This window comes from Piliocolobus tephrosceles, chromosome 5, assembly GCF_002776525.5.
Source record: "Piliocolobus tephrosceles isolate RC106 chromosome 5, ASM277652v3, whole genome shotgun sequence".
NCBI classification, from domain to species: Eukaryota; Metazoa; Chordata; class Mammalia; order Primates; family Cercopithecidae; genus Piliocolobus; species Piliocolobus tephrosceles.
The window spans coordinates 59,841,033-59,868,616 of NC_045438.1; the positions used below are offsets into that span (position 1 = coordinate 59,841,033).

Consider the following 27,584-nt stretch of genomic DNA (forward strand, 5'->3'; position numbering starts at 1 on the left):
AAGACATTAACTAGGGATGTAGGGAAGTGGATCATGATGGGATTGAATAGCTGATGCAGTTATGGAAGGTGAGAATGTTTGCTCAGCAGGGGAGAAGTTTTCAACAGTAAGATGAATTTTAGGCAGAAACAGATAACCAAGTAGTGAGCAACCAGAGGGAATCCATAGGAAATGGCCCTGGAAGACCACCACCAGCAAGTGTCTGTCCATCTGACAGCAGTTTATGGAAACTCCCTTGAGTGAGGGGCAAGGGTCAGTCCTGGCCAGGGTCAGAGGTACGTGCTGGAATCTGGGATGGAAGCATATGGCCACTTGTGCGATTAATCTGACTTGTCTAGTTCTGCTGGAATCTGGGATGGAAGCATGTGGTCACTTGTGCTGTTACTCTGACTTGTCTAGTTCTCTCCTATCTAGGCACAGGATACCATCACACGTGTCCCTTCCTGTCAGGTTAGATGTTTTTAGCTGATTGGCCTTGTCCAGTGGAGTATGTGTGGAGACCTTGTAAATCTCTGCCTGATTGTCCATGCTCCCTCTTCCTGGTACTGCAGAAGAGGTACTAGAGCAAGCCTGTCCAACCTGCGGGCCGCATGCAGCCCAATACCAATTTGTACACTTCTTAAAACATTGAGGTTTTTTTTTGCAGTTTTTTTTAAGGTCATCATCTATTGTTTTTGATGCGTGGCCCAAGACAATTCTTCTACCAGTGTGGCCCAGGGAAACCAAAAGATTGGACACCCCTGTACTAAAGGTTCGCTCACTCATGTGCCTGAGTGAAGACAGTGTAGAACAGAGCCTCAGCCGACCCACATGGCCATGAAACATGATTAAAAAATAAACCTTGGCTATTTTAAGCCAATGAGATTTGGGGCATTGTTTGTCATTGCAGCAAAACATAGCCTCTTCTTGATTGATTAGCCTCATCCTTCAGCCTCAACCCTGCAGAACCAATTTACCTGTTCCTGGGGCTAGTATGAGTTACAGGTGAGCTGGGCCAAGGTGAAATTCTGATGTAGCTTCTGTAGATTGGCAATCTTAAGCTCCTACCTCATTGAAAATACTAGGTTTATGTTGGTATATAAAATATATTAATGGCTTCCTATTTTTTCATATATTATGAAAATTTGAAAGTAAAAAGACTGAAAGCAGGATAGATACAGATGTTTTGTAAGGCAGTGAGGACAGGTCCAATACTGGAGCACTATAAGACAATAGGTCTGTGCTGGGTCTTTCTCCCATAGATACTAGCAGTGCAGGGCTGATGCTTCAGGTACCTGGTGCCCCCAGCATACCAGCCAAAGGCCTTTTGCCTCTTTCAGCAGGTACTGTGGCTGATACTTTTGGAAACCACAGTCATTAGTCTATTTGTGCACAGTCAATAAATCCCCTAGTACATACAAGGTGTGGAAAGAGATTTAGCAGTTCTCCAAACCAAGCTACTAACCAGAGCAAGCAGGCTCCTGTTGGCTAGTTCACAATGTCCCCACTTTCCCCCTCCTCCTCACCCACCCACTGTGATCTCTGGAGTAAGCTCCAGCCCTCACCTAGTTCACCACTCTTAAGGAGTGAGCCCTGTGAGGAAGGAGCGTGGGCATTTACTCTGTCCACTGAGGGTTTGAGGGCCCCCACCTCACGATGAAGTCAGAGGATGCTTCTGTTTAGCACTGGCCTGTGTTGCTGCAAATGCCAGCCTCTCCCTTCTTACTGAGTTTTGGAGACTTTCTGAGGTGGAGGGGGTGGTCATAGGAGACAGCAGCTTAGTATGATTAGTTAAGGTGGAAAGGCAATTTGTACAAAATTCAATTGTTCTTCTGTAAGAACCACCAATATAGATTCAATAAAATTGTTTTCCATTAATAGAATTTTCTTATCTTTAAATGCCTTGACAAAATTACAAAACCAATGTGACCTCTCATTGCACTGGTATTTGCTTTGTTTTGGTAAAATGACTTTGCCACTCTGTAAGTGTGACTTTTGAAGTAATAGAAGAAAGGGCAGAGCCAAGAAGGATTGATGCTAGGCAGTGAATGACCTTATGGGCTTATCTTGCTAACCCATGGCAGTTTTCATCTCACTTGTTTTTACAGATGCTGAACACCTTATTCAGTGACCTGAGGAAGGAAGCACTTGCCATTCATCCTCAGCTGAGTTGTTTCAGCATTTTACACGATGTTACAGCCAATGATTTGGACTTTTAGTTCTCCTTTAGTTCGTTGCCTTGAAAACCTCAATGTGCATATGAAATACCTGTTCACATGTAGGTCCTAATTCACTGGAACTGGAGTAGAGCCTGAAGTTCTGCATTTTAACAAGCTCCCAGGTGCTGCTGCTAGTCTAAGGACCACACTTGAGTTAGAATCAGTGAAGTGTACTTACTGGTAGTGGTAAATGCTGGCCTCAGACCATACTGCCTGAGAGCGTATTTCAAGTCTAGCTGCTGGGAGATCAGGCACTTCATATATGGGTACCTTTACGTAAAAAAAAAAAAAATCATACATAACGCTTATTGAATCTTTCTGTGTGCTAGTTTTTGTTTTATTTCTCACAATCTCTCTATTTGTGGGTGAGACTTGCTCAAAGTCCCAAATTAGTATGTTCTGCAGCCAGAATTCATACACATTTGTCTGACATCAGACCCTATCCTTGGAACTATTACACTCAAAGTTCTTTAGCATTCATGTGGATTTTGATGAAAGAACACTTTAAAAGAGCTTGAGAATTTTCATTCTCTCTGCCTCCAACTTCCCAGTCACCCATGACACTCAGATAATTCTAACTTAGCTGTTCAGATCCCAGTGTTCAGGCAAGAGAAGGTGCTAGCTACCATTGTAGGCTGTTGTCTAATAGTCTGTTTTGCTTCAAAATTGCATAGCACAAATCACATTTAACCAGATAAAGTGTTTACTAATAAACTTGGAATTAACTGTGTGATCAATTTACTGAGATGTACCATTTTGATAAAGTTTACCAAATTAAAAAACATTTTCTGTAAATGGTTTAAAAATGTACTGAAGTGCATTACTGTAAAGGTATTTTTATACATAGGCATGATTTGTGGCTTTTCTTGAATAAGCTTGAATAAGTACCTGTTGGTTAAAAAAAATTGAAGAGGCACCCCAATAAATGGCATATTTATATGTTATGTACTACTGTGTCAATAAAAGTATGTACATTAAAATCAACCCAAAAGAAATTGTGAAAGCATGAGATGTCAGTGAAATACAGTATTTTTAATGTCATGTCAATCGGACAGATTCATTCTATATACAGTAACATCTGAAGGTGTAGTGTGTTTGTGTAGATACATAGCTAAAATGGTCGTCTTGGTCATTTCTTTCTTGATAATTTTATTTTTTTGGCCGATGTCTTGTCAGATCTGATTGATCATCTTAGCATTTACTCCATATGTGGCTGTTGAAGAATCATTCTGGGAGTAGAAAAAATGTCACCTCTGCCATTTTCTTTTTTTTTGCTAATGCTTACGTAATTTATCTTCAGTCTTTGGGTTTTTGGAAGTGATGTTTTAAAACTACTTGTTCATTTTGTGCAATTAGTTAGGCTAGATTCACAACTCAGACCCACACCTACCTGAGTGGATGTGTGCAACAGAACTCAGTAAGCCAGCCGAGGCCTGTGTTGTAAATGATGCCTGGCCCTGTGGACCTGCCTGAGGTAGGGACCAAAGGCTCTTATTGTCAGTCCATATTTAATATTATTAATGGTAACATTTAGTTTTTTGTTTACTTTTAACTACAAAGAGAAACACTAATGTTGTCTTCCCTCACCCAGTTGCATTGTCTTTGTACATCCAAGGGGTCTGCACTCGGCTTTGGAAATCGCTGGTCAGGAAATGGCCACTGGGTCTCCCTGTCGTCAGCTCTGTTAGAATCCTCCTAGACTTTGGGAGGCCTCCCCAGGGGTAGTGGCACCTAGTAGCATTCCATTTCCATGTCAAGACCATTTGGATTGAATTCTGTCAAGGCTACTCCTTGATTAAAAGCCGACCACTCTACCTTATCAGGGTAAGTTTTCCTTCAAAGGGTCAGAAGTTAACTGCATCTCTAATGTTCACCAGGACAGTTGGACCACATTCTACAAAGTGCACAGATCAGCAGTAGCCTTCAGTGTCCTAACTGTAAAGATCCAGATTTTCCTTAACGCTACAATGCTGTCTCTTTTCCAAGTTAATCCTTTCTTCTTACCAAAAATTTTACAAAGTGAATCTCCCCTTTCGTGTTTCCACTGAAGAAATAATTATGCACCAAATATGTACAAAGACCCTTTCTCCATTGCCTTTCTCTCCTGTTTTTATTGTTTGTTTTCCTTCTGCTCTGGGCCTCTCAAGAGAGCCCCGGGGCATGTGGTAGAAGCCTGGTGTGCTTTACCACCTGCAGCTGAAGCACCTTCCACTAAATGGATTCAGCAGATCCTCTGCCTCCAGAAGGCACTGCAATTCTCAGTTTTCATCAGAGCTACCTGGAGGACTTGCCAAAACACAGATTACCGGCCCTACCCCACGGTTCCTGATGCGGTTGGTCTGCAGGGGCCTGAGAATGTGCAAGTCCTCAGTTGAGTTCTGGTGCTGCTGATCCAGAGACTCACCTTGGAGAATCACTGGCCACAGGAACAGAGTTCCTAATCAGTCTCAGGTTTTCAGAGTTCCAGAGCCTGAGATGGGGATTCTTGTCCCAACTATGTGTAGGAGGAGGCTCTCGGGAGAGCAGGAGCAGGTGGCATGAGCCAGCCAGGGTGTCTGGTCCCCGTTTTCTCCTGGAGCAGTGGAGGGGAGGGACCAGCAGCCTCTCAGGGCCTCCAGCTTTTCTCTGCGAGGCCCCGTGATCCATGGCTGGGTGCTCGGTGCTCAGAAGCGGTAGATTTGCTGGCATTTGAGAATCTGACCCCCAGATCGTTGAGGGTCTGGGAGTGAACCTGATTCCTCAAAGGAAGTGACCCTTGGGAATGCTCATTTTGGGGTGGGATTTTAGGATTGCTAAGCAAGGCACAGAATGGAGGAGAGTGGGAATGCATGTGGTGGAACCAAGGGAGAGGATGGGATTCCAGACAGGCACAGGTGGGTTTAGGGGCCCAAAAGGAAGGGAGAAACATGGCTTTTGTCTGATTATGAGAACACAAAATGGGATCAGGATGCCCAGGTTGCACTTGGGTGAGGATTTCTTAGGAACATCAAGAAAACAATGTGGCCAGGCACGGTGGCTCGTACCTGTAATCCCAGTACTTTGGGAGGCTGAGGAGGGCAGATAGCCTGAGTTCAGGAGTTTGAGACTAACCTGGCCAACACGGTGAAACCTTGACTCTACTAAAAATACAGAAATTAGCTGGGTGTGGTGGCAGGTGCCTGTAATCCCAGCTCCTCGGGAGGCTGAGGCAGGAGAATCACTTGAACCTGGGAGGCGGAGGTTGCAGTGAGCCGAGATGGTGCCACTGTAGTACAGCCTGGGTGACAGAGCAAGACTGTCTCAAAAAAAAAAAAGAAAAAAGAAAACAATGTGCTGCTTGACAGTAGTGGCTGTTAACTTGGCTGCTATTTCTGGGGACTTGTGCTGTCTAGGCACTGGTCAGTGACCTAGGACTGGTCCAGTCAACCCCAGGGTCATCCCTGTCTCTGTCCTTGCTGATGTATTTGGGACCGATTATTGCCTCATCTTTAGAATGGGAATGGTCCTGATGACGCCATACAGGTTTTGCACGGGGATTGAGATGTTTGTGAAGAAGCTGGTGAGTGGTAAGTCCAGAGCGAATGGTAGTTGTTATCTTTAGCCATTACACTCTGCAGCAGTCCTGGTAAGTTAAATGCTGGTGCCCTTGTTTACAGAGGAGAAAATTGAGACTCAGTGAAGTTATGTAGTTCACCAGAGTCACCCAGCTGATAAGATGTGTGTCCAGTTTTTTGTTAACACTATTCATGATGGAATATAATTGACTCCTGTTTTGAGTTTATTGGTATTGGTGGCTGAATTATTTGACCATCTATGCTGCCTGTGGTAATTCCTTTCAAAAAGAATGTTAGATTTGTATCAGCCAGCAGGCAGAGGATGTATGTGGAATAATGGATTCTTCAGCAAAATGGGGAAAAGTTGAGCTTTAATAAATCATAACATGTAACTAAATACAAATACAGAGTTGACTAAATGGACTTAAGAAAAAATTCAAGATATATTCCAGGTAATTCAGACTGAGAGCTAATGCTGAGTTATACTGTTTTAGCTCATATGCACAGAAAATTAACCATTGAGAAATATTTTGATGGGGAATCTTAAGTGTTAAATATGTTAGGGAATGTGTAAAGGGTATTTTTCTGTTTGTAGCTGTTAATAAACCTACTCCAATTTTCACTGTAAAAGGGAAAGAGTGTTGGGTAGAAGGAAGTCATTTGCCTGTTTAAGGAATTCTAGATAATTGATGCTTTAGCAGGGAGTGCTAAAGTTTCCCTTGCTTTGAATGTTTAGAGACATGTCAAAGTACCTTTCTTGTAGATATGTGAGTAAGGAAGCTCCCGACACTCTGCACTGCATTTGGAACACTTTACATGTTTCTAGCATTTCACTGAACTCATAATTATTTACCTGCTTGTCTCTCCCTGTCGTGAGCATCCTCTGAGTATGTGAGCCAAGCTGTCTGGCTCCAGCATGCTGTCTCGTGTACGGTAAATGCTCAATAATATGAAGAAAGAACCTCAGGCATCTCCACTATCCTTTAAACATTTTAATTGGGATCTAGCCCATTGGTTTACCTATTCTGTGGTCTAGACAGTTCAGTACTTTTTGTAAGTAACTGCATTGGTCAGAAATGACTTAAGTCATCCTGGTAGTAGTTTAGGGAATATAGAATTTCATTTCTAGCCTTTCAGAGCATGAAAGAATCATAATTGAATTTTATCAGAAAACTTTTTTCCCCTCGTAATTCGTGTTCATTTTGTGCATTTCTATTTACAAATGTACTGTATAATGTAAAAGAATGATGACATTTCAGTTCTTAGCAGAGAACCATTGATACAGGTGTTCTAGGCTGTGTACTGAAGTAAGTGAGCAGAAAATAGCATTTTTGGATTGAGAAGATAAAACCTGCAGGTACTTCCAGGTTGGCCGCCTTTAATGTTTGTTTGGGTTTGTTGTTGTTGTTGATGTAGTTCTTTTGAGACAGGTTCTCTTGTACCTGGACTGTAGTGAAGTGGCATGATCACAGCTCACTGTAGCCTGGACGTCACGAGCTCAAGTGATCCTCCCACCTCAGCCTCCCAAGTAGCTGGAATTACAGGCACACACCACCATGCCCAACTAATTTTGGTATTTTTTGTAGAGACGGGGTTTCACCATGTTGCCCAGGCTGGTCTCGAACTCCTCAGCTCAAGTGATCTGTCCGCTTCGGCCTCCCAAAGTGGTAGGTTTACAGGCATGAGCCACCGCACCTGGCCAGCCCTCTTTTATGAAGCTGTTTTTCCCTGGCAACTAACAAGAACTGTATAAAACATAGGGCATATGTGTGCACGCACTGTTTGCTTTTATCTGTGGAACATGTGTGTCAGAAGTGTGAAGTGACCCACAACCCAAGAAGTAAAATGTGAATGTTAGACAATAGTTAGTGATGAAAAATGGAGTTGTGCCAAGCCACTTTCATCTGGAAGCAATGCAGAAAACCCATGCAGAGTGAAGCTGTGGGTCCAGGGTGTGGTCAAGCCCTTCTAAGCATTTGGCAGGTAGAGTCAACTCTGGACACGAAGACGCTCATCTGTGTCTGTAGCGCATCTGAGCGCTGGCTCTGCATTCGTTTCATCTCAGGTGCTAGTGTTGTGACTGGCTCTGTGCTTTTGGAATTGCTCTAGTAGGTGGATACAACACCTCCTCACTTTTTTTTTTTTTCATTTAAAAAATATATAGGACTTCTTTATAATTTTGAGTGATCATTGGTTTTTGTAAGAGTGTTTCCATCTATATCTCAATATGGTTGAAAATCAAACAGTCAAAGCCAGTGTGGTATTCTAGACTGATGTTTTGGATTCTGAGTGTTGGCACTAGCTCTACAAATACGTGCTGGAAAGGTCTTAGACAAAACTTCTGTATGCAAAATGCCCCTGATTGATGAGAAAGTTGTGAAGGTTTCCATGGACATTATGAGGACAAGTTAAATCAAATTCTTTTGAGCTGCTTTGAGCTTCTCAGAAATCTAAAAGAAAACCAAAAAACAAACATTGCCTAAACTTAACGCTTCCTTTACTCCCGATGGGGAGCTTTCCCTGTCCTGGCATCCCATGCCCCTACACCCCACTCCCACCTCTTCCGCACCCCTCAGTTACCCTTCAGCTTTGTCACACTCCCAGTGTGGCAACACTGCACTGCAACTTTCAGTATCTCCAGTGCCTGGCACAAGGTTAATGCTCAACTGTTACTTGAATTAAATTGAAGTTTAGAGAGGATGTGGATGGAGTCACAGATTGGTTTTTCTTTTAATTCAATAGGGAGATAGTGTTGACTGTCATTACTATTATAAAATTGTTTGTATGAATTGAGGGAAGTGCAGACTGTGAGAAAGCAAATGAAGACTGGTGTTCTGAATAGAGAATCCTACTGATATTAAAATTAACTGGACTTCCTCACTTCCCAATTAAAGGGGGTAAGATGCCAGCATTTTAGACATTATTATTGGAATATCTTTGATAACTCAAAAACATTGTACATTTTGTTGTGTATCAGTTTTTTGAAGACATGTTTATTAGGAAGATAATGCCATATTAAAGGTCTGAACTAAGCTGTTAGCTTTCAAGCCTTAAGTTTAGAAAGTATACAGTGTACATTTTGAAATGGCAGTTGATTTTGTAAGGTCTTCAGGTTATTTTTGTAGCTGTATCTAAAAATAAATGATGACTATTGGAGTTATTAGAAAGCAAATTATCTCTGTGCCAGAATGCTGGCTTTGGGAGGGTTTTTTTTTTTTTTTTTTTTTTTGACAACTTACGTTGGGAGAATAACAGCCGATAACAGCACACAATAAATATCTCGATAATTTGTGTTGTGTTTACTAAAAACAAGTTTGTATATTTATAGTCTTGTTCTCAAGTGGCTGACATGAACAGTAAAAGTGGAAAACTTGTGGGAGTGAATATCCAGCAACTGCCAGAAAGCTGACGGTTAACTGGAAATTTAAGTCATTAAAAATCTTCCCGGTGGTTTGCTATATGCTAGTTGACCCAGAGCAACTTTCTGCAGCCCACCCCATCCACTGAGCTCCCGAGCTGTGCTGGACAGCAGGTGAGGACCCTTGTTCACTCCCTGTTTGGCCTCCTGTTCTACTGTTCCCGTTCCTAAGCTGCAGTCTGTCCTCCCAGGATAAGTTCCTTGTTGTAGCCCTTCTTATACAGTGAGTATCTCCAGGGACACTTTTTTTTTTTTTTGAGACGCTGTTTCGCTCTTGTTGCCCAGGCTAGAGTGCAGTGGCGTGATCTCAGCTCACCATAACCTCCGCCTCCCGGGTTCAAGCGATTCTCCTGCCTCAGCCTCCCGAGTAGCTGGGATTACAGGCATGCCCCCCTATACCCGGCTAATTTTTGTAGTTTTTAGTAGAGACGGGGTTTCTCCATGTTGGTCAGGGTGGTCTCAAACTCCCGACCTCAGGTGATCTGCCCACCTCAGCCTCCCAAAAAGTAGAAAGAGCTTTTTCCATCCGGTTTTGAACTGGGGACATTTCACGTGTTAGGCAAACATGGTAGTTACTACACTATGGAAACCCTAGGACCCTTTTAATTAGCCTTGTTTAACTAGTATTTTAATTTGGGCATCTCATTGTTCAAGTATGTTCCTTTTTGCTTAATCACCTAGATATCTTGTAGTCAGTCATCTAGTTTAGGTTTCTAGCTAAAACAACAACTCCTCATTAGAATTCACTTGTGTGTGTGTGGTGTCTTTAAATGTAAACTTAGGAATTGCATCTAGGTTTGAGTGTTTGGTGCCACCACCGTGTGGCTATGGGATGTTGGACAAAGTACCTAACCTCCCTAAATCTCAGTTTCTTTTGGAAGATAAGAATGGCAACATTTGCATCATATGGTGGTTGGGAGAATCAAAAACCCTTACCCACCACACTCTGCTAGTGTCTGATGTGGAAATGTCAATCTACACTCATGCTCCAGCTCTCTTCAGTTTGCTAGAACCTTTTGTATAGTGAGTTCGTTGTACTTTTAGGATACTGGATATCTTTTAAGACCAGAATGTCCACTGCAATACAAATCAGCTTTCATTTAGATTTTTCTTCCTAGCAGCATCTCCTGTAGTGTTAAAAGATCCTGACTTCTGCAGAAAGATGGTAGAAGTTCCATAGCCCTTTCATAAGTATTGAGTGATAGTTTCTAACCATACCTGCTTCTTAGATTTGAAGTGTTCCATGTAGATGCTTGAAAGATGTTAGGCCAGGGATCTCTTAGGCCCGTGGTGAATGTGTGCTGACTCGTCACAGTTAAGAAAGGGCAGTAGAGGCAGGCCACGATCACATAAGAGCATCTATGGTTCTCAGTAGTTTGGTCCTTGTCATCTTGGAAAGTTAGTGTCATAGTCGGTGGCAGAAGCACCAGCCTCTACCCAGCAGCTTGTCTGTTACTACCTTTGGAGGAAAGAGTGCAAAGGACAAGTGTCTGCTGAAAGGAAGTAGGTACTGTTCATGCTACTCTCTGGTGCTCACCACCTCTGGAGTAATGAGTAAAAATGTCTCCTTTGATTTGTTTTAATTTTTAAAACATTTCTACTGTGGTGAGAAGAAGGAATACAGCAGGAATCAGTAGAGATAGTTCTCTCCTGTAGAATAAGAAACCAAGGGGCTTGACCTAGCTTTGAATTTTTATTAGAAAAAATGACAAGGAGAACAAATTCTTTGGTGAGAAAGTTTCATATTAAAAATATGTACAACCTTTCATTCATAAAAAATTCACATACATTTTTGTATTTAAACCTAAGGCTGTACCTTTCACACACCTCCAACCACCTGTTTTTTTGTTTTGGTTTGTTTGTTTGTTTTTTGTATTATAGAAAGGTACATGGAATAACAAGAGCTAATCCTTACTCAGCTCCTAATATGTGTCAGTCCCTGTTGTAACCACGCTAACCACATTAGTTCACTTAATCCTCACCATTCTACCAGGATAAGGAACTCGTCCAAAGCCACACAGCAGTAAGTAGTGGCACTGGGATTCAATCTTGGCAGTCCCTCTGCACGATCAGAGATGGGACAAGAAAGCTGATGAGTTGTGGATGTGTGTATCAGTATCTTTGGGTTACTTGGGTTTTCCTTAGTTCCCCTCCTTTCCATTCCATCTTTTCACCCTTTTTTCTGTTTTCTTAGCATGCACTTGTAAGGAAGGGTGTGTTACTGAGCCAGAGAATTTTTGGGAAACAGGAAGTGGCCAGCAGTCATGTCTGTCAAGGTGAGGTTTGTTGCCCAGTCCTCCTAGCATGGAAGACAGATACAGATAACTTTTGAGAAGAAATGAATCCTTTTTTTTTTTTTTTTTTTTTTTTTTGAGACGGAGTCTCGCTCTGTCGCCCAGGCTGGAGTGCAGTGGCGCGATCTCGGCTCACTGCAAGCTCCGCCTCCCGGGTTTACGCCATTCTCCTGCCTCAGCCTCCCGAGTAGCTGGGACTACAGGCGCCCGCCATCTCGCCCAGCTAGTTTTTTGTATTTTTTAATAGAGACGGGGTTTCACCGTGTAGGCCAGGATGGTCTCGATCTCCTGACCTCGTGATCCACCCGCCTCGGCCTCCCAAAGTGCTGGGATTACAGGCTTGAGCCACCGCGCCCGGCCGAAATGAATCCATTTAACTGCTATGACTGTTACTAGAAGTTGAAAATCATCTTGAAGGAAATTGACTTTGGCGATTGGCATTCAGGTATGCAGTGTCTGTGTGAATTATTCCCAGTGAAAATGATTCTCTGGCAGTTGCTTTTCACTGAAGATGTCCCTCTGGGTTGCTCTGTCCCTCTCTATGTCTGATGAGCAGTCAGTGCCAGTTGATTTGTGCCACCATGCTCCTGACAGGTGAGGAAGTTGGGAAGACACCCTGTCGTCCCCCACCTAACCAAAAGCCATACTATTTAGGGAACCTGAAGAGCTGTGTTGTGGTTAAGAGAGCCCTTTAGTGGAACTATCCAGGGGCTATGTTGAAGCTCAGTTAGTGACATCATCAAGGGAGGGCTCCTGTGGATTTCTTCAAAGAAATCCTAGATGGTTAAAAAGAGCTGCTCTTCCCTCACCCTAGGGTCTTGTGATGGAGGAGAGGAGAGGGAAGGGTGTCCCTTGGCCATGAGTTTGTGGTTTTGTTTAAATATGAAATGCAGAAACGTAAAATCATTTGAAAACAAGATATTAGTGTGTGCAAAGGTGATGACGGGAAATGGAGTTATTGGAAAGGGGCGTCAGGAGCTATTAGAAGAGAATGAACACACTTTCGTTGTGGGATTGTTACACACACACAAGTCATAACAAAACAGGGAGGAAACACTTGTGGCAGTGACAGTCCTTGTTTCTGTAACTGGTCGCATCGTCGTAGCTGACGTTTATAGCTACCATTCTTCCACTCCCTATTCTGTATTCTTTTTGCCTTCAGCAGGCAGCTCAGCTGGTCACGGTTCCTTTACCTGATGTGGTGACCGTAACCCAAACTGTCATTCCTGAAGGGTCCAGGCCATTCTTAGTTCTGCCAAGGTTGGGTTGTTGCGGTTTTCCATTGATGTTAATCCCAGGGCATGGTAACACTAAGTGATGCCCTAAGGAAGGGCTCTCCTGTATCCCAGACATACCCTTCCTTACCTCCATAGTAGATTTGTAATCCAGTGTCCACATGATTGTCAGGGTCAGTCACCCCGGCCAGCACAGAAACTCCCTTCTCTGCCTGTTGATTCAGAGGTGTGAGGAACCTAAAGTGGCCAAGGCAGCAGTCTTAGCTTCCAGCTCAGTGGAATCATTGTTGTATCTCCTGGTGGAAGCATATCTTCCTTCGGAACTGAGACCTGTAGGCCAGCAGAGCATAAGGTTGTGAGGACAGGAAGCAGATTTTGCTGGTGGATCCTAGGGCAACCATGAATTGTACCACTCCCGCTTCCACCTGGTGATTCCTGAACTCACACATCCAGCCTGTCAGAAAAAGAGCACTCCTGCTTCCAGGTGATTATGTTACGATCCAGCTGCTGGATTTTCTTCTTGAGTGGCAAATCTTTTAAGTTTTGTGAGATTATACTTAGCAGCGGGCATGTTGTATTTGCTTAGTATTTGTTTGAATAAGATCCAATGAATTGAAATAATAGAACTAGAAGAATCCTTAGAAAGTATCTAGACCAAATTGACTTTTCGGACAAAATGAAGACGCAGAATGCTAAAGCCCAAACTGGAGTTCAAATTTTCTTTTGCCAGCCAAGAAGAATTTCCCAGTTCTAGCTTTGCTCTGCTCACGCATGGCTCAGAAGCAGGCTTTGGTTTGGGTTGATAGTTGGGGGTGTCAGATGATGAGCTAAGATTTATCTTCAGTTGGTAGCCAAACAGACTTGGCTACCAGTCAAAGGTGGTGGTTGTACGTGTAGAGCAGTTCCATTTCCCGTCCAAATGCTAAACGTGGTGGGCTAAGTGGTAGAGATTTTATAGAGCAGAATGTAGAGAATCCTGCTGTCTTAACTCCTCTGAAAAATGAAGGAAAACGTCTTGGAAATTAATAGATTAAATGTAAATGACTAAAATACATAGCTGATAGATAAGACTTATATTTAAAACATAAAATTTCAATGAAAATAGACAACTACTTTAATAATTGAATTTTCCTTTAGCAAATTTGGTAAAGGATTAGCAGTAGGTAGATGCTTAAGATTAGTGCTTTTTTCACCCCCTGAAGCCATCATACCATAATATCACTAAGGTCAAGAGCATATTTAATTCGTGCATGGTGTTCTGGCTTCAGGCCTTGCGTTGGGTGGTGATGTGCAATCTTCTAGCTAATTTTAAAAATGTGAGCATTCTGCACAAATACAATTGTTTTCCTAGGATGAATAGGTGTTGCCAAACAACAGGACCATCAAATGATTCAGACCTACCTTATTTTTAAAAGAGGAAAACATACTGGACTAGGAATGGATGCGCTGGCCCCTGGTCCTTGCCCTGCCTTGTGCTGATTGGGGTCTTTGGGCCAATTAACCTCAGAACCCCAGTTGCCTTTTCTGTAAAATGGAGATGATGATGCCTGCTCCAGGTTCCAGGCCACAGGGTTGAGAATCAGGTCCTTTTGTAATCTGTCCATTTCCATACATATACAGGAAGTTAACTCTCTTGTTTTAGAATGAGACATTTTGAATCGTATGATAATTTAGCAGGGGCTTAAATAATAAGATGATAGATACATATGAGGCTTTTTGGTAGATATTGAAAGCCTATTAATATGGTAGGTTGACTGGTTAATGCTTTATGCTTTTCTGTAGATACTGGGAGAGATTTTAAGAAATTCAATAATTTTTTAAAAATGTCTGAATGATGTTATATAGCTCAGAGATGTGTTTGTTTAGATCAAGGCTGTATCCACATTTATAATGGCAAAAACCTCAATTACTTTTGCACCAACCCAGTAGTCTACATTAGTGGATGATCAGTGTGAAGCTTGTAATTTGAGTTAGGATCTCTGTTGCAAATTTGAATCACATCTGAATGCAAAGGAAAGATGTATCATTTGCTAATAGACAATAATGACCTCACTGATTATTTTCAAGGGCTAGTGCTTTTTATTCAGAACATCTAATTTTCTAATTTAGGATTCCCTAATACTACTCTTTTGATACTTAAAGTAATTTTTATTTGCAGCTTTATTGGCACCTGGGTTCTCTGGTTTGCTTTGTTTTGAGATAATCCCTTTCTAAACTCAAAACCCCCATCCTGCTCCAGAAATGCTTAAACAGGTGGGCCTCCAGTGTGTCTTAGAGGGACATTCTCACCCCAGAGCAGTGCTCAGGGAAGACAGAGTTGAGAGAGAGGTTCGCCAGAGAGAGGCACACGTCCCAGCTGAGCGGGTCCAACTGGACAGCTGGACTAGATGAAGAAACTGAAAAGCAGGAAAAGAAAATTGCCCTTAATCCTATAAAAATAATAAACATGATGCCCTTTTTTAAAATTATTATTATTTATACGGAGTTTCACTCTTGTTGCCTAGGCTGGAGTGCAATGGCGCGATCTTGGCTCGCCACAACTTCTGTCTCCCGGCTTCAAGCGATTCTCCTGCTTCAGCCTCCCGAGTAGCTGGGATTACAGGCATGCACCACCATGCCCGGCTAATTTTGTGTTTTTAGTAGAGACGGGGTTTCTCAACGTTGGTCAGGCTGGTCTCCACTCCCGACCTCAGGTGATCTGCCCGTCTTGGCCTCCAAAAGTGCTGGGATTATAGGCGTGAGCCTCCACACCTGCCCCAAATTCACTTTTAAGCCATAGCAAGTCAGCAAAAAGGAATGAAGAAGAAGGTCATTAAGGATTAAGAGATTTACCCTTAGTTGGTCATAATCAATGATCATCAGAGAAATCCAAATCAAAACTATATCATCTCAATCCAGTTAAAATGGTGTTTATTCCAAATGTCGGGCAATAACAAATGCTGGTGAGGATGTGGAGAAAAGGAAACCCTTGTACACTCTCGGTGGGAATGTAAATTAGTACAACAACTATGGAGAACAGTTTGGAGGTTCCTGAAAACCTCCAAATTGTTAAGAGCTACCTTATGATCCAGCAGTCTTACTGCTGCGTATATACCCCAAAGAAAGGAAATCAGTATATCGAAGAGAGATCTGCACTCCAGTTGCAGCACTGTTTACAGTAGCTAAGGTTTGGAAGCAATCCAAGTGTCCATCAACAGCTGAATTGATTAGGAAAATGTGATGCATGCACAATTGAATACTACTCAGCCATAAAAAATAATGAGATCTAGTCATTTGCTACAACATGTATGAAACTGGAGATCGTTATGTTAAGTGAAATAAGCCAGGCACAGAAAGACAAACATTGCATGTTCTCACTTATTTGTGGAATCTAAAAATTAGAACAATTGACCTCATGGACATAGAGAGAAGAAGGATAGTTACCAGAGGCTGGGAAGGGTAGTGGGAGGTTGGGGTGGGGGGAGGTAGGGATGGTTAGTGGGTACAAAAAAAAGAATAAGACTTAGTATTTGATAGTACAGCAGGGTGACTATAGTCAATAATAATTGTACATTTTAAAAGTACTTTAAGAGTAATTGGATTTTTGGTAACACAAGGGGTAAATGCCTAAGGGGGTAGATACCCCTTTCTCTAAGAGTGCTTATTTCACATTGCATGCCTGCATCAACACATCTCACGTACTCCATAATTAAAAACTATATATATATAATATATATTTTATATATATATATTATATATATATAGTTTTTTAAAGGTTACAGCATGCAAACGTGGATTATTTTAAAGCTGGATGATGGGTACATGGAAGGTTATTAAACTCAGTTGCTCTTCTTTGGTGTATGTTACTTTTTTCTGTAATATATAAAATAAAAACCCATAAGAATAATATATTGAGGATCTGTACATGTATAATTAAGGTATAAAAATGCCTGTGAATTAAAAACATGAAATGTCCATAAGGTCCTTTTCCTCAGACAAGAAACGACTGAGGCCTGAGAGGAATACACAGGACTCTGGATAGTACTGGTGATATTTTAAACTGAATGAGAACACTTCATAGTAAATTTTTCTTTAAACTATTATATATGTCACAAATATTGCCTACAATTTTTAAGTTAAGTCTATGGAGAGATTTTAACCTTTCAGCTTCACTCATCTGAAACAAGGTAATAGTAATGGCAATACTTCCTTCTAAGATATTTGTGGAGATAAAATAAGCTATGTAAAATAATGTATGTAAAAATGACTTAAACTTCTTACTGTTGCTAAAATACTTTGTTTAAATTCACTAACAAGATAGTTTTTTCAGACATGCGATGGAAGTAAAATACGTTCATTGTGGGAAAATCAGAAAATAAGGAAAAGTTTAAATAAAAATCATTTATAACACACTTGTTGGGGTGATCAGACCCAACACCAGGTCATGGGGGTGACGAAGTCCAGCAGAGTCAAAGGAATGAGAAAAGACAGTTTGAGAGAGAAAGTGGGTCCAGGGGGTCATCACTAGTCTATGGAGGCTGTGAAGGCCCTGAACCCTAGAAGCCCAGACTATTTCTTGGTGATCAAACAAAGAAACGGGCGTTGAGAATGTGGGGGTCGAAAGGGTGCCATTACATTAAGCACATGATCTACAGCTGTGACAGTTTAGCATCTGCTCTGCTACTGGAGATAATGGAGAGCAGTTTCTTTTAACTCAAGATAACAATCGATCCTGTGAGAGCAAGGAGCCAGTGAGTCTAGACACGTTCCAGAGCCACGAGCCCTGGATTCTATCCAAGCCACAAGGGGTTTTATGCCCTGGGCATAGATTGTGGTGCGTCAGGGTAGCCTTCCACCCTTTAGCACAGAGCTTGGCGCTCCAAAGGCCACAAGGAGTTTTAGACCCTGGACCCCGGACATGTTCCAAGACTCTTTTACATTATGTCAGACATGCAAGCCCTGCCTCAGCTTCTCCCAACACTCAGCTTTTCTCCCATCACACACCATCACTAATGTCTTAGTTTATTTCTTTTTAGCGTGATTTTATTTTCTTCCCTCAGAACCAGAACTAATTGATACAGTTGTTTTCTAGGATATTTTTGCATTGCCAAAGTATGACAGTAAGAACACATGCTTAAAAAGCAAAGAATGAAGTGGCTCCTCTGAGTGTTCCACCGGGTGCTCCTTGAGGGTCTCTCCCCTCTGTGTGTCCTCCCTGAATGCACCTGTTTGGTGCTTCCTGAATACTCATTGGCTGAGTGATTGACGGCCACAGGTGCCAGCTTGGTTGACAGGTACTCTAAACAAGAGAGAAGACAGAGCCTCTGGGACCCTGACCTAACCTTGAACTTGCTTTATGACCTTGGGAAAGTTTGTTCACCTCATTAGCCTACCTTTCCTCATCTACGAGCCAGAGCTCTAAACATCAATGTTTAGATGTCTTGTTTTAGCTCTAAATCAATTACTAATACTAATAACCACTAGATACACCAAGGGTATTTAGTTGAGAGTGAGTGAAAAGTGGTGATGAGGAAAAATGTGAATTTCACAAGTTTTCAAAGTGATTTGCAACCTCAATGAATAGTGCATGTGATTAAACATACTTCCCAGCAGAATTTTTATTCGGGAGTTAGCAGCTATGATGAGTGGTAAAGAATAGAAGTTAGAGTCATAGGGGGTACTATTCCACAGGATTTTGAGCCAGATGAATGCCTGAATATGGTCAAAAGATGAAAATATTAACTGTTGGGTTTCCGCCAGACCGTAATTATAATGTAGCTCTTCAGCATTGTTTTATCTTGCTTTACTGGAAGAATATTGCTGCCACTTAATAGATGAGAAGGGTGGAATGGTCGTTTTGCATTCATATCAGATTTGGTGTGGAGTTCTCTTTTTCCTAATTCAGGCCTGGCTAATAGTATAAACTCTATCCAATAAGAAGATATATTATTTTCTGACAACAAAGTTTGGAAAATACAGGAAGGAATGTGTAACTATGTTTCCTGGGACGTGTCCTAAAGAAGATGGGACTATAAGATCATCCCCCAGCACATGCAGGTTCAGAACTAGTTTGAGGCACCGTGGTCCCCGGATTCCAGGGCTCTGACCACAGATCTGTGTTTTTTGAATTCCTTTATTATCTCTAGGCCATTTCATTCACAGATTCTTATCAACCAACTGAGATTAATTGAATTGTGTTTGAGAACTGGATTTGTGAACATTTAAATGAGATAAAATAAATTCGTCTATCTGGAAATAAAATCTAAAGTTTTCTTCAAATGTAGTTAGCGTTTCAGAGGGCTTAAGAGAAACTCCTACAACTCAGTAATAGAAAAGACTACCCAACTAAAAATAGACAAAGGATCTGAATAGACATTTCTCAAAAAATACACAAGTAGCCACCAAGCACATGAGAAGATGCTCAACATCATTAGCCATCAGGGAAATGCACATTAAACTGCTGCACACTCACCAGGGTGGCTATCATTTTTTAGAAGACAGGCAATAGCAAGTACTCGAGAGAATTTGGAGAAACTGGAAACTATCCATTGCTAGTGGGGTTGTAAATTGATACATCACTTTGGAAACCAGTCCTGTAGTTCCTCAAAAAGTTGAACGTAGAATTATCATTTGACCCAGCAACTCCGCTCCTAGGTATAGACCCAAGAAAAATGAAACATATTTATACTAGAAAATTTGCGCACAAAAGTTCATAGCAGTATTCATAATAGCTAAAAGTTGATGAACAGCCCAGATGTTCATCAGCTGATGAATAGATCAACAAAATGTGGTCTCTCAATACAATGGAATGTTACTGGGCTATATTTTAAAGGTAAACACTGATATATGCTACAACATGGATAAACCCTGAAAACATGCTAAGAGAAGGAAGCCAGTCACAAAAGACCATGTATCGTATGATTCCTTTTATATGAAATGTCCAGAGTAGGCAAATCTGTAGCAACAGAGAATTGGTTGCTTAGGGCTGGAGTAAAATATTGTGGGGTTGGCTGGTGGTAACTAAAAAGTACAGGGCTTTGGGGGTTGATATAGATGTTCTAAAATATATTCGAAAGGTTGGACAACTCTCTGAATATACTAATAACCATTGCATTGTACATTGACAATGGGTGAATTATGTGAATTTTGTCTCAATAATCTGTTATCCACCCCCTTCTCATTTGAATCAGTTTTAACATCTTACTCTTGAGAGAGAGAGAGGGAACAGATATGGTTAATCATCTTTCAAGACTAGTTTAATAGAACAAAAGTTACAAAGTTCTCAGTCTGGTGTGGAACATTTGCGTGAGGGAGCGCAGTGTACTGCATGCGCCGGGACTATGCAGAAGGTGCTGCACGCAGAGCAAGTGGGATTGCTTGGAACTTCAGGGAAGGCTTTACTCACCAGGTGGCAAGGGGCAGAAGGGTGTTCCTGGCCAAGGGTGGCACGAAGCATGTGGTGATGTTGCTTTTTAAGTTACAGAGTTGGGTAGGGGGTGCAAGTGATGGCAGACGGGTCTGGAAAGGGAGATTACCTTTCAAAACGTTTATCTTTCATTAAAGAGGAAACTATATATGTAAATACTGTGCTGAACCAGTCTTTATCTTCTGGAGTTTTGAGTTTGTGAATTAATAACACAGAGCTCTCATTTGCTGAATGTTTGCGGTGTGCCTGGCCCCAGTCTGAGGTCCTTTCTTATGATACTCCTCACAACTTAGTGAGGGGTGTGCTACTATGGCGTGTGTCAAGCAGACGAGGAAAGGGGCAGCAAGAGGGTCCCGGTGGCCACAGCTGTGCAACTGGTGGGTGAGTGAGGAGGCCCAGAGTCAGAGTCAGGCAGCCAGACTCCAGAGCCCACCTTCCTCAACCCTGACCTCCCAGTGACATCTCTAGGGGCAGCAGTCTGCGGAACCATTGTTCTAGTTGAATTTCTTCCAGCCTTTTTTTCAGGGTGCTTTTGGTTCGTTAAAATGACCAAATGTGTCTACAGTTAGCTTGGCAATCACTTTGTTTTTCTTGCACAATTGTAGTTGTTGCTGGTTCACTTAATAAATTGCCCAAGAAGAACAGAGTGGTGATAATCACAGGGATTTCTTACTTGAGCTGTGTGTATTTAGTGTTCATTCAAATTACATTTGTTTTAGGTTGAGAGAAATCCTTCTAAACAGTGATGACACTGGTTGTTCCCGAGATGACTTCTTGTGTAAATCTGTCTGTCAACACCATTTGGAGGGCTTCTGACTCAGAAGACGAACATCCTTGGGATGGGCAAAGTGATGCTTATTTTGCTTTCCCTAAAAGTAGTTCTAGGTGTAAGAAGTGATGTGACTGACTTAGGGCCTTAGATTATGGCCCAAATACAGACTTTCAGCAATTCTGCCCTTTGTTTTTTTGTGTAGATTTTCCTACCTTTAATAGCTTTACTGACAACAGTAACACTCTAAAATGAGAGAACATGTCTTATATTAGAGAGGGTAATAGGTTGGTATTTTTTGAACCATCAAAGGCCTAGGTCAAAACTAACCTTTTCCTCTGACTTTTTAGTCAAAGAACACACCCTTTGGCTAATACCCCAAGACAGAAGTTCTTTGGTGCTGAGAGTCAACGACAGTCACATTTTCCTTGAGAAGGGAAGGAAAGCTCTATCTCTGGATAACTGGGCAGATCCACAGCCCCATAGCACAAAATTCGGGCAACTGAGAACCCAGCTGGCCCCCAGTTGGCAATTCCTCTGCATTCTGGTATGTCCTAACATTGCCAAATAGGCTGGAAGGATTTAGAGAACAGGAAGTAAGCTACTGGGAGATAAGGCTGCAGCTGTAAATTGTAGACAGGGGAGGAAATGAGAATAACAGCATTAGCAGTTTGGCTTTATTTTTAAACCAAAAATCACTGGAAAGATTTCTGTCTCTAAGGGCATTACTCACCTATTCATTTATACTGTTGGAACTCTTAGCAAAGTGTGTAAATGGGACCACGTTTCCGTGTACTGCTGCATCTCAACTGATTAAGAATTTCTAAAAGATGAAATTGAGTCTGTGAACATTTCATTTATCCAACAATGGCAACTGTGTTGTCATAAAGACCAAAAAAACTTTAATTTCGCATTAGAAATCATTTGAAAATATTTTTTGCCTCCACTCTTTTGTGTTTGTGTCATGCTATGACCGTGCAGGCTTTTTCATGAAGAGGTTTGGTTTTGATGGATGTTAAAGGCAACAAGGTAGATAATGTGTCTGGCCCTTCTCCTCTGGAGTATGACATCTTGTCATCAAGTATTATTTTACAGAGAGGATCATAGTGGATGAGTATTCATTGGTATTACATTTAAATAAGGTAATAATTTAAAAACTGATCAGTCATGAATATTGTGTTCTTAATTTGTCATGTTCCATTCCACAGTAGCCATTCTGAAGTACATGAATGACTATGGGCTTAAATAACAAATGTGTTAGGGACCAAATTGTAGCCACATGCACATTTGTGGATTCTAGTGCTTGGGTCAAATCATTGGCAGATCTGAAAGAAGTTTGTGAAGTTGGCTTTTATTTACCATTTGGAAATCCTAAATTTTATGACATGTTCAGTGTCATTTAAGGACTTTTGTTGATGTCGGTCTAACTTAAAAATGTCAGTAATTTTAATACAGGATTTTTTAAACTAAGCTAAAAAAAAATGAATCTGGGTTTGTTGCCCTGCTCCCCAGGTGAGTTGAGCCCCCTCCTGTGTCTGTGTACAGAGGACTATATTAATGTCTGTTTAGGAAACAACTCCAGGGACACAAGATGTCCTAATCGCTGTCCTTAGCACCTAACACTGTCTGGTTTATCGTAGGCAGGCAGGCAGGCAGGCAGTGTATGCTGTTGTTCAAATGCCTTTGGGAATTGAAAGTAAACTACTTGAGGGAGCTGCGGTGGCTGTCCTGGCCCACAAGGAGGCAAGGCTGTGCGGTCGAGGCCACCTGGGCAACATTTGGAGAAAAAAAAAGGAAAGTAAACTACTTGAAATCGTTTTCAATACCTTCTATATAGTTCAAAGATACAAGTTAACAAGGATTACAACCTCTAATAATATATTATTGTTTGTACAATATATTCAGAATTCCTATGTCAGTATTCAAAGGTGAACATGCTGTCCTTTTCCTCAAGCAGCACAGACCTGTGGTGGGGGGTGGTGTTCACAAGCTGATAGTTATGTAAGCACTGCATCCACAGAGCTATGACTAGAGCAAGGAAGAGGGTCTCAACAGAGAGGATACAGCTAGATGGGGCCACCTGGGAGTTCTTGGTGTCCACATCCATGCAAGGTGAGCTATCCACTGGATTCAGTTTCCTGGTTATCACCAGGTCTCAAAAGATCTCAGCCTCACAGCTGCCTCTGATTTTTGCAGTTTTAAAAAAGAGCTATGATAGTCTTCACACTTTAAGTAGGTAATAATTTCCTCTTGAAAAAATTGATTTTATTATACATTTTACAACAAGTGCAGATAACACCAAGTGTGGCCAACCAAGGCTGCTCAAGGCAGACTAAATCAGGTGGTTCTTGGGGCTTCCTCCTAGCCCTCTGGTGCCCTAGACACAAGTTTAAAGACCTAAAATCAGGTGTGTCCATGGCATTGCTTTGAGAAGTCCCGGGATTTATGTGTTAGTCTGAAAGCAGAAATTGTACTTTGGACAGAGAGTGTGAGGAGGGACCTGGGCACTGTGGAAGTCTTTAACCATCAGTCCTTTTTATTTTCAGATATAAATTAGAATTTGGAAACCATTAACACCAGTGCCACATGTTCACGACTATTATGATTAGCTATTAGGCACAAAATACTGGGAGTAGACAAGGGTTCAAATCTTTTTTTATTCATAGCAAGAGTACTCTTGCTGGTTAATAATAGCTGTCATTTTATTGATGTATGTCAGTATCTAGCTGCATGTCTGGAGGTTCTGACTTCCCAGCTGGAACTTACCTGAGAATAGCAGGTGTGTTTCATAGCCACCAACTCAGTATTAGTCACATAGCATGAATGTAAAAAAATGTGTGCTCAATGTCTCAGCATTAATTCGTGATTACCAGGATGGGCCAGTCAGGAACAGCCTCAGGGAACATTCTCCAGGGTGAGCCCTGCCGTGTTGCTTTTGTGGCTCATGGTGTCCGGGAACCATTCCGTAACCCTCAGTCCCTTGCTACTTTTACTGGGCTCTGTGAGGCCGCCCTCAGACTCCTCCAGCACTCATCTATTCTCAAAAGCCACCTAGCAGAGTTGCTGCCTTTTTAGATAAGTGATCAGAAGTTTTCAAATTATAAAACAAAGTTCTTATACTCAGAAAGTTTGAAACTTATAATTTATTCTTATTTCTTCTGGTGATAAATCCGAAACAACTTAGATTTTTCAAATATGTATTTTTTTCCCAAATTAACCTCATTCAAATGCTAAACTATTTAGAAATAAGGTAGACCAAAAAAGACACTGAAAATTTTGCTTCAGGAGGAAAATGAACCTAAATAGTACTCACCCTTTCCTCTTTCCATACTAAATAAATAATACCCTGATTCAAATCCATAGTAAATGTTAAAATAGTTTCCCTACAGCACAGGACCAGCAGATGAAGGATCATCTGTGAGAGGCAGGTGCTGGGAGCAGACGGGCCCCGGGTCCCCTCTTTGTTTTTGTAGTAGTGGGCATGTTCGCGCTCTCATTGTTAGGAAGCCTTGTCAGTGAGGCTGGTTCCCTGTGGACTCTCGTGTGAACTCTGGCTGTTCCCTCCCCTGATCCCCACATTCGTCCCCAGTCTTCTCCCTTTACTGACTGCATTCTAATTAGTTCTTCAAGTTTGATCACATCACAGAAATAATCCTGGCCCACAGATTTATTTCCTGTGGTAAATGTCTTCTTGGTGGTTTTCTAGGTTGTGCTGGTGAGGTGGAATGAGCCCTACCAGAAACTGGCCACGTGTGATGCGGACGGAGGCATATTCGTGTGGATTCAGTACGAGGGCAGGTGGTCTGTGGAGCTGGTCAACGACCGCGGGGCTCAGGTGAGTGGCAGGCGCAGCTCTGCCAGTGAAAGGCTGCGGGGTAGAGAATGCCCAGACAGGCATTCCAGAGCAAGCGCGTTAGCACCACACAGCAGCCCGTGCTCCAGAGCTAGGGGGAAGAGAAATCAATCAAATTAGAATCCTGTGGCTGGGCGCAGTGGCTCACACTGTGATCCCAGCATTTCGGGGGGCCAAGGCAGGTGGATCACGAGGTCAGGAGATCGAGACCGTCCTGGCTAATACGGTGAAACCCCATCTCTACTAAAAATATAAAAAATTAGCTGGGCATGGTGGCAGGTGCCTGTAGTCCCAGTTATTCAGAAGGCTGAGCTTGCAGTGAGCCGTGATTACGCCACTGCACTCTAGCCTGGGTGACAGCGTGAGACTCCGTCTCAGAAAAAAAAAAAAAGCCTGCTTTTCATTTCTCTTGCATATGTCACTGATAAAAAGAGAGTGCAGGATCATGCCTCCTTTTCAACCATGCTGCTGTTGTGAGAACTCTCCAACTTTTAAACTTGAAATCACTTTTTACCCTTCAGTGTTACGATTCCGTGTTAAATTTGGGGCCTCTGGCATATCACTGTTTTGCCCCCTTTGAAAGTTATCTTCCCTGTGTTGTCATCTCATTGGTCTCATGGAGAGCTTCACATGACTTCTCACAACCTGCTCAAAAAGGGAAGGGGGCTACAATCTCTTCCGCAGGTTTCAATCAGCACGGCCACCTGTTGTCATCTTCCAGCTATTCCTTTCAGACACAGTTTGTCTCTGCTGTCAGGAAACAGTTGTACCCAGGACATCTGAGCTGCACTGTTTCTAGTTCTCCCATAGATTGTTCTGGTTTATGGGACAGCTTCATGGTGCACTTTTTGTATGGGTTTAAGGACACAAGTTTGAGCAGGCAGCTCCCATCCTGGGGATTGTACAAAACTGTGACTTAGGAACCTGAGTCCTCAGGGGGTGTCAATTAATAATTAATGAAAGGTTTCTTGGACTATTTTAACTCTCAGAATGATTTCCCTGTGGCTGCCTTTCTATACACTTCTAAGGTACTTGGATTCTCATCCTTCCCTCTCCCACCTGTTGCTTAAATAAGCTGTGAGCTTCCCAAGCTGCAGATCAGTCAAGTGACTTAAATTACAATGAATGAAGATACTATTGTCAGCGGCTGTTAGCAGGCTCACAGAAGACCCTGTGTGAAAACAGCATTCTTTTTTTCTGAGTTGATTTGGTAGAGTCAATGTGATAATATTGACTGACTGATAAGGCCTTACCAGTTTCCTTCAGGCCTCCTTACAGTGAGAAAAGGAAGAGGCAGAGCGTGCCCTGTGACCATTAACTGGCCTTCTTGAAGGAGAGCCACAGATGTGGACATCGTCATGTGGGTGGACATGTGATCAAGAGTACGAGCTCTGGAATCAGACAATGTCAGCCATGAATCTCACCCCATGACTTGTGTGGGAGATACTTCCCTGTGTCTTAGTTTTCTTACTTGTAATGTAGGGGCTATAATGTGCCTGCCTCCGGATCATGGAGGATTACATAAGACTGTGTATGAAAAGTGCCCATGGCACTGCCTGCATCTTATCACAGTACCACCTTATCTAGCACAGAACTGCCCTGCCCTGAAGCAGTAGCCATAGGTCATCACCAAAATGAGTTTCAGGCCTTGAGGTAGCAGCTTTTCATGGTTTTCTGTGACGTGGATGCCTCTCCGAGTTGGCCTGTAAAGGTTCTAAAATGCTGTCATTCTTCCATTAACCAAAGCATGGGATTCTTTTCCCTAAAAAGGCCCAGTGATGAGGTGAGACATGTCCTCAAATTTAGGGTGACCAGAGGACTTGAAATCACTGCTCAGAGGAAGAAATGGAAGGGGATCAAGGATAAATGCCAAATGAGGGAGCAAGGATAAACGCCAGATGAGTGCTTGGCTTTTTTATGTGTTATATCTTTCAGTCTCCAGAAACCCTGTTCTGAAAATATCGTTATTCTCAGTTAATAGAAGAGAAGAATCCAGGTCGGGAGTTCAGTAACTTGTCCAAGGAAATTCATGGGTGGTAAGCCAGAATTCAAACCCTAGTTTGTTTGAGTCTGTAATGCCTCACCACATTATCATGCTCCCAAACAAGAAAGGATTTTTTCTTTTGTCAGAAATGCGTGTATTCGTAGCGTGGTTACATGCTGCATAATGACGTTTCGGTTAACATAGACTGCATATACAGTGGTGATCTCATAAGGTTATAATGGAGCTGAAAAATTTCTGTCACCTAGTGACATTACAGCACAACACATTCCTCATGTGTTTGTGGCATTAGTGGTGTGAACAAACCTACTGTGATGCCAGTTGTATAAAAGTATAGCACACGCCATTAGTATAGTCCATAATGCTTGATACTAGCAAATGACTATGTTACTGGTATTTACTGTACTTTTTATTATTTTAGAGTGTGCTTCTACTTTTTTTTTTCTTTTTTTTTTGAGACGGAGTCTTGCTCTGTCACCCATGCTGGAGTGCAGGGGCACCATCTCGGCTCACTGCAAGCTCTGCCTCCTGGGTCACACCATTCTCCTGCCTCAGCCTCCCAAGTAGCTGGGACTACAGGTGCCCGCCACCACTCCTGGCTAATTTTTTTTGTATTTTTTTTTTTTTTTTAGCAGAGACGGGGTTTCACCATGTTAGCCAGGATGGTCTCGATCTCCTGACCTCGTGATCCACCCACCTCAGCCTCCCAAAGTGCTGGGATTACAGGCGTGAGCCACGTGCCCGGCTGCTTCTACTTTTATTTGAAAAAAAAAAAAAAGTTAGCAGTCTCAGGCAGGCCCTTCAGGAGGTATTCCTGAAGAAGGCATTGTTATCATAGGAGATGACAGCTCCATGGATATGTTATTTCCCTTTGTGT

The 27,584-nt window shown here is 42.2% G+C and overlaps 1 protein-coding gene across 2 annotated transcripts in view; it reads left to right on the forward strand.

Annotated features, from left to right (window-relative positions):
• The window catches only part of LOC113224845 (tubby-related protein 4-like), a 111,932-nt gene extending 84,803 nt beyond the window's left edge, over positions 1-27,129 (forward strand). The window contains exons 3-4 of one of the 2 annotated variants that reach the window (XM_026454407.1): positions 24,559-24,687; positions 26,641-27,129. In XM_026454407.1, the coding sequence (XP_026310192.1) occupies positions 24,559-24,687; positions 26,641-26,661 (150 nt within the window). In that variant the 3' untranslated portion in view covers positions 26,662-27,129. Of the gene's footprint in view, positions 1-24,558; positions 24,880-26,640 lie in introns of those variants that run through there. The other variant, XM_026454406.1, reaches the window with a different exon arrangement.
• Positions 27,130-27,584: the final 455 nt, after the last annotated feature.